Below are 13,258 nucleotides of genomic sequence, written 5' to 3'. Positions count from 1 at the left end.
TGTGGTGTTTAAGAGAAGTCATGAATTCTGGGTTGTAAGCAGCTCTTCAGGTATACACGTGTGGATTGTGACTGGTTGATTTCATTCAAGTTCTCATGCAGCTGGAGCTTAAAATTGTTACGACATTATTGCCTTTTGGTAAAGGTGCTTGTCTCGGAGTTTTAAGTTTTACTAGTTCTTAAACTGCTCCATTTGTGTTTGATACCATATATTAAATATTTAAATAGAGATGTGAGCTAGAAAATAGAATTTTTTTTTCCTATACCATTATACTTTTGTATGCTACCTTGAAGGAAAACACAAGCTGAATACAAATTTTTAGCATTTCTTCTTCAAGTTCTAACTAAATTTTATTCCCTATTTCAGATGACAAGCTTATAAGTAATAATGATGGTGGTATCTTTGACGATCCCCCTGCCCTGTCTGAGGCAGGTGTGATGTTGCCAGAACAGCCGGCGCATGATGATATGGACGAGGATGATAACGTATCAAGTAAGCGCCTCCTTGTTCGGTGATGTAAGCATGTTTGTGTGCAGCTAGAAAGGTACTGAGTGTAGAAGACCAAAACTGAAAGTTCAGCTCTTAGTGAATTATAAATCTCCTTAAATACAGCGCTTAGGAACATTCTGATTCTTTTCAATGTTTAACCCTGCACCGCTCCCCCTTTTTTAGCCAATAGGTTCACCTTTTAAGGGCCTCCTTCATAATTAGAAAATGTTTGTTACTGGTACCACTGTGTTTTCTTTATTTCTCAGAGGGTTTTTCTCCATTTGTAGGATATGTATTAAGTATGCATGCCTTTTTTAACCAAATTTCTGTTTTTATAGTGGGTGGGCCTGATAGTCCTGATTCAGTGGATCCTGTTGAACCGATGCCAACTATGACTGATCAGACAACACTTGTTCCAAATGAGGAAGAAGCCTTTGCTCTGGAACCTATTGATATCACTGGTGAGCAAGCATACTTTTTGACTTGTAAAATTCAGAACATAAGGTCTTAATTCTGGCTCTTCTCTATTCTCTACTCTTGTTTTAGATAGATCGCCGCCAAGCTTCTTTCTCCTTTGTCAGTCATATGTTATAGAGTCTTCAGTTACAATCTAAGTATCTTAGAGAATACCTGTAGAAGTTGCTCTGAAATACAGAAGTATAGAACTAGGTTTTTTGCTGACCTTTATCTTAGTCTTTTGGAGTTCCCAAAATAACAGGTCCCATGTGTAAAAATTAGAAAACATTACAGAACATTTTACAGTGAAGTACGAGATGGACTATTTGTTCCGAAGTTCTAGATTTTGTCTAATAGTTGGGCTACAATCTGGGAAAGCCTAAGAATATTTTTCTAACTGGAAATTTGATAGATTTTAAAATCAATGTTATAATTCTTTTAGACATAGCAAAACATACTGGGGTGCTGCTTCTCAGTGAAAGAAGCAAGATGTGTAATTTAGATGTGAAACAAATTTCTAGATGGTTTATGGGTACAGAATACTTCTATTTCAGTTATATTTGAAATTAGAGTGTAATTCAAGATATAGTTAATACTTTTAAGTAGAACAAGACTGCCTACCCTATTTAGAAACTAAATAACAATGAACAAGTCTTTACCCTCCTGGAACTTAAGTACTAATTAGTGGAGCATGGATAAGTAAATATGTACCATATTATGTAACAGATATTACAAAGAACGGTAAATGAGGCAGGATGGTGGATACATTGCACTGTTTAAAATAGGATGATCAGACTTTGGTGGCCATTTTAAGAACGTTGACTTTCAGAGAAGGATGGGAACTCAGAAGCTGGAGGATAGAGGTTGGGCAGAGGCTGTCACTGAATAACGTCTTTACCTGAATATTTTATTCTAGAAAAATCTTTGGGCGTAACATTTCTGACAGGATGAAATCTTGAGGAACTCTCTTGTATCTGAAGAAATTGAGATAATGCTACCTACTTAGCAGTTTTAGTAAGGATTAGAAATGAGTATACAGGAAGTAACTCGGATGGAGTTCCCCATCTGTCTAAGGGGCTGTGGACTTTTTTTCTTTTCACTTAATCTGCTTGTCCATCTGTCATATATGAATTGTAACTTTTCCACTAAAAATCATGGTAACTCCAGCCGTTTATGGAGAACTTAGTAAGTATTTTACAACTTCTTTGTAAAGAGGAAATAAAGAATTAAGCAAGATGAAGTTAATTTTTCTCAGTGGTCACTCAGGTGTAAGAAGTCATAAAACCCAGGACTTACGCCCAAATCTGAATCAAGTGTGACATGTTTTGTATTTACAGTATAAACTTACATGGGCAAAACATACTGGCTTTTACATTATTTTACTCATTTTTGCCCAAAGTTTGTATATATTCATTAATTCGGCAGATTTTTATATGCCAGCCTGTAGTCTACATGGAACTGCAGAAACATTAGTTAAAACGGACTCTCCCCTCTTAAAGCTTTTCTACCAGGTATACAGAAAAGCAGGGATACAATGAGACCAGGTCTCTAGATTTCATGATGGCCCACGGGAAAATGACCTTACTTTCTTCTGTCATTCCAGTCAAAGAAACAAAAGCCAAGAGGAAGAGGAAGCTGATTGTTGACAGTGTCAAAGAGTTGGATAGTAAGACAATTAGAGCTCAACTTAGTGATTATTCTGATATTGTTACTACTTTGGATCTGGCACCACCCACCAAGAAACTGATGATGTGGAAAGAGACGGGGGGAGTGGAAAAACTCTTCTCCTTACCTGCTCAGCCTTTGTGGAATAACAGACTACTGAAGGTAATACAGTTGGCAGATTTTTTTTTTTTTCTATATACATTTGGCCATTTTTTAAAACTAAACCTTTAAGACATATTTGACATTTTTGATCAGGTATTCTCAACTATGTGTGGCACATTTTTTAAATTAAATCACAGTATAAGATCCTGCTGATACTTGTATTTTTAAATGATGTAGAAGGATTTTTTTTCTATACTAAAAAACCATTGAAGTTTTTAATACTTACTCTCCCTTTTCAGCTTCTCTATAATGATTTACTCTACCATTGCCTTAGTGTATACTGTGCTTCAGGTCTGCAGTCTTTAGATCTTGCTTTCTAGAATGCTAAACTGTGAAGTGGTTCTCCTTTTTTCCACAATAAAGAATTCTCTGGCTTTATGAGAATCATTTTTCACCCATAAGCCCTTTTCTGCTCACTTTAAGTTCCAGACTATTTCAAAACAAGGTTCTGAAGTGAAAAACTGAGCGAAGCAGTCTATGAGACTTTTATTCTGAAGTTGAAATATGCATAGAAACAGGATTCTGCTGTCGACTTTATATGATTGTTCTTCTAATAAATAGTAATCATTTGGAAGAAATTCCTAAACTATTTCTTTGACTCACTGATCTCATTGGAAGTAAATCAAAATGTGGAAAAAACCATTTCTGTGAAGACTTTCATTACATTGCTTGCAATTAAAGAAAAAAATTGAAAAATGTTTCAAATGTGAAATATACACCCATATAGATAAGTGGATCTCCACTCTGGAATATTATGCAGTCATTAATTATTAAAAGTGATAGTTAACAAGATTTCCATACTATTAAGTGAAAAAACATGTAAAACTATTTCATACGATTCCATTAGATGGAGTTTTAAGTGTGTGAAGATGAAAATAAACTGCAAGAAAATTTAAAATTTTCATGTTCTCTTCAGGTTACAAGACAGTGGATAATTTCTTTTACTTTTGACTTCAGTGTGATTTACTTTTATAATTGAGGTTTTTTTTTTTTTTTTAATAGCTCTTTACACGCTGTCTTACACCACTAGTACCAGAAGATCTTAGAAAAAGGAGGAAAGGAGGAGAGGCTGATAATTTGGATGAATTTCTCAAAGAATTTGAAAATCCAGAGGTTCCCAGAGAGGACCAGCAGCAGCAGCACCAGCAGCGTGATGTTATCGGTGTGTTCTATTGGAAGAGTTCCCCGAGGAAGTTTAAATGAGCATTTGGCTAAGATTTACCTGTATATTGCCAGAGTAAGAGAAATCAGGAACAAAGGAGTATATTCAAATTTTCAGACAAGGAAGTAATTTGACTGCTTTGTTAAATAGAAAGCTTTCTGTTTTTGGAAAGATTTAAAGATTAGGACTGGCTGAGTAATCTGCTAAGAGGATTATCCTGCGTTAGATTACAGGTGGTAGAATTTTGCCCTTTTCCATCTTTTATGTGTTTTATTACAAATTGAGTAATCTTTGCAGAGGTAAAATTTTTATTTGGCCTCCTTCATTAGAGAAAGTACTTTTGTCTTAATGCATTAGTATTAAATTCTGAAATACTGTTAAAGACCATATAATTCACATCTCTTCATATGACTAATTGCAGATGAGCCCATTTTGGAAGAGCCAAGCCGCCTCCAGGAGTCCGTGATGGAGACCAGTAGGACCAACGTGGATGAGTCAGCCATGCCTCCACCACCTCCTCAGGGAGTCAAGCGAAAAGCAGGACAAATTGATCCAGAGCCTGTGATCCCTGTAAGTAAGCACATCAGTCATCAAGAATTTTACATCCCTTGTACCAGTATTATCTTAAGGAGCCTTTCTGAAATATTTTGGTTGAGGAAAAAATTGACAAGGAATAGGTCCGGAGAGAAAGAATGTCAGCCAAGGATGTGAACACAGTTGTGCCCTGAGGGAGAAAAGATATTCCAGGAGTTTGAGACTTCTTAGTCTTGTTTCAGGGTGGCCTCATAATGTGACCATCCTTGTCTAATTTGGAATCTTTGAGTCTAAACTTGGTTCCATTTTAGCGCAAGGTGAATCTGACAATTTTAGATAAAGATGAAAAACAATATAAGGAACCTGTTAATTTCTTCAAGCATGTCATGAGTTAAATATGAACATAGATTATCAAACTTTCTAATTAACACCTAGTTCTTTTTTTTTTTTTTTTTTTTTAAGATTTTATTTATTTATTTGACAGACAAGGGACTACAAGTAGGCAGAGAGAGAGGAGAGAGGAAGGGAAGCAGGCTCCCTGCCGAGCAGAGAGCCTGATGCGGGGCTCCGTCCCAGGACCTGGGATCATGACCTGAGCTGAAGGCAGAGGCTTTAACCCACAGAGCCACCCAGGCACCCCCACCTAGTTCCTTTTTTAAAAAATACTGGTTTTCCTTGTCAGCAAGATTGAACATTTTTTCTCCGGTCTTAATGAGATAAAATTGAAATATAACATCATACTAGTTTATGGTGTACAACATAGTGATGTGATATTGTGGCATCATTTCACATCATGTGTATGTGTATAACATCTATCGCTTTACACATTACATTTTTTTTCTTGTGTTGAGAACTTTCAAGATCTATTCTTAGCAACTTTCAAGTATATGATACAGTATTAACTATAATCACCGTACCATGTATTAGATCCCCAGAATTTAGAAATGGAAGTATCTTTCTAACCCCTAGTAACCACTTCTGCACTCTGCTTTTGTGAGTTTTGCTTTTTTCTTTTTAGATTCTGTGTAAGTGGTACCATATATATTTGTCTCCTGTTTCACCTGTACTGCCTTCCAAGTCTATCTGTGTTGTCCCACTTGCTTATTATTTTTTACTCTTCTTGCCTTCGCTGTCAAATCCAAAAATCATTACCAACACTTATTTTGAGGAGCTTACCTGTCCTAGTTGTTTTATGCTTTCAGGTCTTACATTTAAGTTTTTAATCCTTTTTGGGTTGATTCTCATGTGTGGTGTAAGATAGTGGTCCAGTTTTCCCAGAACCATTATTGAAATAAGATTTCCCCATTGCATGGGTCGATTCCCCAGCTCTCTATTCTGTTGCAGGTTCCTGCAATATGAGACAGTTTTAGGCTACCTTACTGACTAAGCAGAATATACTTGTCAAATTGCTTAAAAAAAAAAAAGTAAAGCAACATCTGGCTACTTCATGCAGACTTTCTACCATGAAGTTCATTTAGGATCGGAAAACTAAACTACAAAGGAAGTAAGGTCTAGTGTAAGGCTTCCCAAATCCTAAATTTCTAGAATAACCTTGGGTTCTCGGTTCAGCCTCCATCAAGAGGTATAGGCTGAAGATTCCTCTGTAATTTTAAGAACTATTTTTTCTGTGCCCTCGGGTGGTAGAATTGTCCAAAAGAGCATCTTTTTGTATGCGCTCAGGAATGGGGGTGGGGAGAGGTAACGAGTAGGTTACTCCAGTATCACAGTCCTGGAAGAACTTGTTTTTTAACATTCTCAGCTGTTTATATTAAGCCTGAGAGGAAGAATTCAAGAAATGGACTCAGAAAAATGGTCTCCTCATTCCTATTATTTGCTGCCATAAGAACTCCGAGGCTCTGATTTAGAGCCCAAGCTTAGTTGTGATAGCCTTAAGACAGTTTCATGCAGTAATGGTTGACAGTACAAGCTATTTAATGTTAAAGCCTTTTTGCATTGTGTTAGTGGTTGGTTCTGTTCTGTGGTTTTTCCTAAAATGCTGCTACAGAAAGTTTGGGTGTTTTTTTTCTGTTTGTACTTTGTCTTGTCATTTACAAATTTCTCACATACACTTTATAACCCTTTGGTTTCTTCAAGGATAAGAACAAAACACTTCTGTTAATTAAATTCTTCTGTAAGAACAAGATATAATCAAGTTTTGATTGTGAGAAGGTACAGCAGCATGACCCCAGCATTTCTTCCCCTTGTTTTAAGCCCCAGCAGGTAGAGCAGGTGGAAATGCCCCCTGTAGAGCTGCCCCCTGAGGAGCCTCCAAACATCTGTCAGTTAATTCCGGAGTTAGAACTTCTGCCAGAGAAAGAGAAGGAGAAAGAGAAGGAGAAAGAAGATGATGAAGAGGAGGAGGTAAGGAGACACTATCAAGGAGACTTGAGGAATAAATGCCATCCCAGATTTAATGCTGATCTTCAGCCTGTTCTCTTTTACGTTCATAGTGGAGCCAACGTAATTGATGTTGAGCATCACAGTGATAAAAGATGTTCAAACAGAAAATGTAACCAAATTCTTAATAATCTAGATCATTATTAACATCAAATTTTCTGCTGTGCTGTAACTCATTGGCTTCCTTCTGGGCTTTTGAAGGACATAGGACTGACTGCCCTTTTAACTGATTTCTTAGTTGACTTCTTGACTGTAGCTGACTTTATTATTTGGTGGCCAATTTTTACTGCTTTTTTAGCATCTGCCTCTGGTCTGACATCTCACTGTGTGCCTGGAAATCTGATCACCATTTTCCATTGGTAGGAGGTTTGTTTTCATTAGACTGGGGTGAGATGTGACTTGGCTAAAATAGATTGAGTAAAGGTTTGAATGACTTTTATTTTTTTTTTTTTAAATAAAGGCACTTTTCCAATGGATTTCCTTTTCAGGGCCCTTATTTCGCTGTTCAAGGTCTTCCCCCACCCTCCTTTTTTCAAGATCTTTATTTAAATGTAAAATAAAACATTAAAATATTTTCCAGGAAGCATTGAATCTATTTAAAATTCTTCTAAGAATTTTAAGTTGCGGACTGGGTACATATTTTCATTAGTATCCATTTGTATTTGTAATTTATTATGGCAGCCATAGATTTTACAGCCATTTAGTACTGGAATACTGTGGGTTTTTTTAAAGTCAAAATTTAGCCCCAGAGCTACTCTAGTCTAAGGTATGCCATTATCTCAGACTTCGTGTTGAATCAGTATTTAAAGTTGTTAAGCTTTCTATTATGTATGAATCCCTTAACTCCTGGCTCTTTGAAATACAGCATGTAGTGCCAGCACGGTATGGAAACATCTCAGCTCTTGCTCTATGCCAGCTTCAGAGTTTAGAAAGTCATTTAGAAGGCAAGTCCTGTAGGGCACTGGGAGCTGGGCAGCTCAGTAAAATCAAGTATTATGGATTATAGCCCCCCCCTTTAAAAGATTTTATTTATTTGACAGAGAAAGAGGTGGAGGGAACAACAGAGAGTGAGGGAGAAGACAACAGTCTGCTGAGCAGGGAGCCCCAGTGGGACTCGATCCCAGAACTCTGGGACCATGACCAGGGCCAAAGGCAGGTGCTTAACCAGCTGAGTTACCCTATACCCCATTTCTCTTAATACTTGTCTGCTAATCTGTGCTCTTCAGTGATTGGGATCTGCCAGAATATAAATCATCTAGAAAATCATGCTCCTGGAAAAAATAAAAATACATACAGTGGAAATAAGTAGTGTGCTTAGTGACATAAGTTGATTTATATCCAACATAATTACCTTAACGGGGGCCAGTCAGTAACCAATAGCTCACCACCCAGCAGTAGTCCAGGGCCCACGTGGTATAGACCACACACATCCTTTATAGAACAGTATAGAATCCTATATTCATCCAAATGTTTGCTTGCCGATACAGAAGACTTTCTTCTGTAATTTAAAAAAGACAAGCTTCAGAGTTAGTACTGGGGGCTAAGAGATTTACAGTTTTCTGTTATTCAGAGTACACAATTTAAGTTTTAGGACGTATGGCAATAGTTCGTGTTGCAGTAGACCACTTTTGTCAGCTTTTTTATGTGTTGGGGCCATTTTCAGGATGAAGATGCTTCCGGAGGTGATCAGGATCAAGAAGAAAGAAGATGGAACAAAAGGACTCAGCAGATGCTTCATGGGCTTCAGGTAGGTGTACCAGTCCTGCCTGAGACTTCGGCAAGGACTTAGCATTGCTCCCTTAAAAAAAACAGCGACATGCTGAGACCAGAAAGCCTACTTTCCCAGCACTGGGTATTTTAATACATAAATTGGTAGGCCCAGAGTAAGCCTGGAGAGCATCCAGGTGAATGCTTTGCTGTGGTTATGCTGCAAAGGGAAGTTGTGGTGGTGGTTTATAGGACACCTTTGTGTGTCTACATCTTGGTTTTCACTGAACATACTATTAATACGTTGAATCATTAAATTTGTCAAGTCAGATACAGATGAAATATTTTGAGCATCTGATATACCAGGCAAATTGTTCAGGGTTTCCCAAAATAGAGTCAAAGGATAGTTGGATTTTTAAAATAAGTTGAAATTTTAGGAACTGTATGTGTTCAGTTTTACTATTATTATCACTTTCGTAGGAATGTTGTTCTTGGATCTTTGATTTTAGATAAGCCATAATATACTTTGCCCCATTACCTTCAGACTGTTCAAAAAGTCCACTCCCAGCAGAATATACAGTGTACTTTTTCTGGTATACAAAATTGGCACCTTTTTAAAATTACCACTTTACTACTGTGAGATTACTTTGATTTCATTCTTCCTTTGGTTTTATTTCAGCGAGCTCTTGCTAAAACTGGAGCTGAATCCATCAGTTTGCTTGAGTTATGTCGAAACACAAACAGAAAGCAAGCTGCAGCGAAGTTCTACAGCTTCTTGGTTCTTAAAAAGCAGCAAGCTATTGAGCTGACGCAGGAAGAACCATACAGTGACATCATCGCAACCCCTGGACCAAGGTTCCACATTATTTGAGCAGCTAGAAGCATTATAGCTAGTGTGCATTTCACTAGTGTATACGAATCGCCCCCATGTGTAGGGCACACAAAACCCTTTGAGGAGATTTAGATTTTTGTCTGTACAAAGTCTCTGCCTTTTTCTTCCATTTTTTTCCAGTATTTTATCAATTTCATCTTTGAGGGAAACTGCTTATATGGATGTGTTTGTGTTCTGATGGAGAAAACAGGCACACCCAAGGACCCGGAAGATCATTGTAACAGTTGAGAACAGATGTGTGCAATATTGGCGCAGGTAAATGTCGAGTAGCAGTTGAAAATCAGGATTTTTATCATAGTTCCCCATCACCGCATTGGAAAGGAAAACATGTCAGGGAAGAAAGTCTGACAATTAAGTGTGAGTCTTTGAGAGAAGTAAGTCGTCTCTTCCCAATAGTAACACTGGCGGTCTTGTTAGCAGCTGTTTGGGGGGCGGTGCCCAAAACAGACTGTCCTCTGGAGGTACTATTTTAAAGTGTCATTCCGTAATGACCAAGAGGGTGTGTGAAACTGTGCTGTCAACTAAACCCCTTCAGCTACAGAATGATAGGCCTCGGTTTAAAATATTCTTTGGTAAGTCATTCCATTTGAAACTTTTTAATGAACCTGACTATCCTAAAATCTGTTGTTTTGTTTTAGGAGGCTCTAAAATGAGCAGAAGTAGACTTTTTAGAGTAGAATATAAAAATGTTTATAACTTTTCAGAAGCTCTAAATCAAAGTTTTAAAAAGATGTTTGGATATATTTGAGTACTTGGATCATGAAAATGGAAATTGCTATGCCAACTAAAAGGACAGACTGATGGGAAATGAGACACCTGGTTGACTTAACCCTTAAGCAGACAATGCTGTTAATAACTAATGGCTTCTCTGATATTTATTATAAGTTTTAGTACTGATCTTTTCCCAGTGCTGCACACTCCTGTGTTTGAAACTTTATTTTAATGGCTTTGCAACAGCAATCCTATATCCAGTTTCCTATAATTTAAGAAAAGCATCCAAATAAAGGCTTTATTATTAACAGACCAGGTAGCACCAGAAATTATGTGACTGTTATGATTATCAGAACATGTCTTAACTTTTTAGGGCAAAATTACTCACACACTGAAAGTTCTAGCTTAAGTGTTGGCACTTTTGTGGGAAAAAAAAAATCACTTTTGAAACTCAGACTTCAGTGTATACCCAGTAATTTTAAATTATGTGAAATGTTTTAAATTAGTGAACTCGTAATTACTGTTTTGGTGATTCAGTTTCTTGAGAATGGTAAGTGTATAAAATTACTATTGCAGCTTTATTTTCAATATGTGCCTGTAAACCATGGATTTTTCTCCCTTTGTAAAAAGTTATTTGTAGATAATTGAATGTTTGATTATAGAAAGGTCATTAGTTTCTTGTTAACACATTTTGTTAGTCTGGTTTTGTTGCTTATCGGGTTTAATATTGTTCTTGAAAATAGTTGATGCTATGTTATGTATAACTTTTCTAATAAAAGTTGTGGTATAAGCTGTAAATTTTGCACTGTTGAGTAGTTGGTTGATGGTGTTCCCCCAGGAAAATGTTAACTAGGCGTCATCTGTTGTTTGCCATATCTAGAGTAATTGTCCATACAGATAGTAAGTGAATTTTTCAAGAAGTCTTAGGTTAAAAAAAAGACTGGTATGTCTTTTAAAGAAAAGCCACGTGATCTGAAACTTTGATAGACTGTTCTAATAACACATCATCAAAGTTACATATCTAATATTAAAATGGAAGTAACAAATGGCTGGTCCTGAGGAATCTTGGGGGTACAGATCTATCCCTGTAACTGCCAAGTACCCACAAATTATGACGTGCCTGTCAGTGTAGCCAGTGAGCATGTACTGGAAATTCTGGGTCTGTGAAGCCTACTGCAAGCTGGGGCATTGAGCAACTGAGAATGTACCTTCCTGGGCCTTTAAGCCTTATCCTTCTCCAAACCATGAGCCTTAAGACCCTAAGACTTTATGCTTACAATATAATAAATATCTGGGTCACTCATTTGGTTAAGCCTCTGCCTTTAGCTCAGGTCGTGATCCTGGTGTCCTGGGGTCAAGTCCCGCATCCTGCTCCCTGCTCAGCAGGAAGTCTGCTTCTCCTGTTTACTCTCTCAAATAAATCAATCTTAAAAAAAAAAAAAAAAAAAGAACAAAACAAAAAACAGCTCTAAAACTCCACTGAACAGCAGGGGAGCTGCTGTAACTGAAGTCAGATTGGCAAGCACCATGGTTCCATGGTTTACATTTGCCCTACACTTTGATAGGGTGGTTAGGAGGTAGGGTAGCCAGCTCAGCCACCTCCGTGAGTGGAGCCCCCTAGTCTATACCAACCCCAGCCATCTCACCAACACACCCAGGGTGGCACACATGAGGATACTCCTGATCACGACTTTGGATTCAGGCCCCTTCTCGGGAAGCCCCAGCAAAGAGCACTCTGGGACCTCCCAGTCACTGCAGCTGCCTTACCAGATTACCCTCTGTGCAGAGCACCTCAGGAACTCCCAGCCCATGCCCACCTTGATTCCAGCCACCCTGCCAGGGTGCTCCCTGTGCAGAACATCCCAGGAAACCTGGGCCCATAACAGCCTCAGCTCAGCGGCCCCACCATGGCACTCGTTGCACTGAGGATCCCAGGAGGGTCCCAGGACATGCCAGCATGCACCCACTTCAGCTTCAGCTGTCTTTCCAAGACATCCTCTACACAGACTCCCATGATCACCATTACTCATGCCCATTTTAGCTACATCATGCCAGGGTGCCCCCTCTACAGATGACCCCAAAACCCCTTCCAGCTACACTGCAAAGGCACCCTCTGCACGGAGAGCCCCAGAACACTCTGGTTTACACCCACTTAAGTTACAGCTAGCCTGCCTTCCGCACATAGAGCCTTGGGCCCCTCGGCTAGTACCCACTTTTCAGCTTTACCTGTCCTGACCAGGGAACTTTTGTGCAGAGAGCCCTAGAACTCCCTAACTTAAACACATTTAAGCCTCAGCTGTCCTGCCAGAGAGTGTCAGGAGCAGTTCATCCCATGCCCACTTCAGCTCCAGCCATCCCCCTAGGGAAGCCCCAGCACAGAGTGCTCCAAGGCTCATCCACACCAGCCACAGCTCTAGCCAGCCAGTAAAAGCCTTCGGGCGCACACAGTCTACGGACGACCATACACAAGAATGTTCTTTGAAGTTTAGGGGACCTGTTGCACTTAATTCACAGAGACGAACACAGAAAGCTCAAATGGAGAGACAGAAAAATACGCTCCAAACAACAGAACAAAACCTCACAAAAAAAGCTATTCAACATAGTACTAGAAGTCCTAGCCTCAGCAATCAGACAACAAAAGGAAATTAAAGGCATCCAAATCGGCAAAGAAGAAGTCAAATTATCACTCTTCGCAGATGACATGATACTATATGTGGAAAACCCAAAAGACTCCACTCCAAAACTGCTAGAACTTGTACAGGAATTCAGTAAAGTGTCAGGATATAAAATCAATGCACAGAAATCAGTTGCATTTCTCTACACCAACAACAAGACAGAAGAAAGAGAAATTAAGGAGTCCATCCCATTTACAATTGCACCCGAAACCATAAGATACGATACCTAGGAATAAACCTAACCAAAGAGGCTAAAAATCTATACTCAGGAAACTATAAAGTACTCATGAAAGAAACTGAGGAAGACACAAAGAAATGGAAAAATGTTCCATGCTCATGGATTGGAAGAATAAATATTGTGAAAATGTCTATGCTACCTAAAGCAATCTACACATTTAATGCAATTCC

At 38.5% G+C, this 13,258-nt stretch overlaps 1 protein-coding gene across 2 annotated transcripts in view; it reads left to right on the top strand.

Moving 5' to 3' along the window:
- RAD21 (RAD21 cohesin complex component) overlaps nt 1–10,973 on the top strand; it is a 28,707-nt gene extending 17,734 nt beyond the window's left edge. For both annotated transcript variants that reach the window (XM_032316049.1, XM_032316050.1), the window contains exons 7-14: nt 367–492; nt 828–950; nt 2,549–2,772; nt 3,775–3,934; nt 4,356–4,504; nt 6,680–6,829; nt 8,529–8,612; nt 9,252–10,973. In XM_032316049.1, the coding sequence (XP_032171940.1) occupies nt 367–492; nt 828–950; nt 2,549–2,772; nt 3,775–3,934; nt 4,356–4,504; nt 6,680–6,829; nt 8,529–8,612; nt 9,252–9,443 (1,208 nt within the window). In that variant the 3' untranslated portion in view covers nt 9,444–10,973. The remainder of the gene's footprint in view (nt 1–366; nt 493–827; nt 951–2,548; nt 2,773–3,774; nt 3,935–4,355; nt 4,505–6,679; nt 6,830–8,528; nt 8,613–9,251) is intronic.
- The last annotated feature ends 2,285 nt before the right edge of the window (nt 10,974–13,258 follow it).

This window comes from Mustela erminea, chromosome 16 (genome assembly GCF_009829155.1).
Source record: "Mustela erminea isolate mMusErm1 chromosome 16, mMusErm1.Pri, whole genome shotgun sequence".
Classification (NCBI taxonomy): Eukaryota; Metazoa; Chordata; class Mammalia; order Carnivora; family Mustelidae; genus Mustela; species Mustela erminea.
Note: the sequence above shows the minus strand (reverse complement) of the source record. Positions and strands in the feature narration are given on the sequence as shown.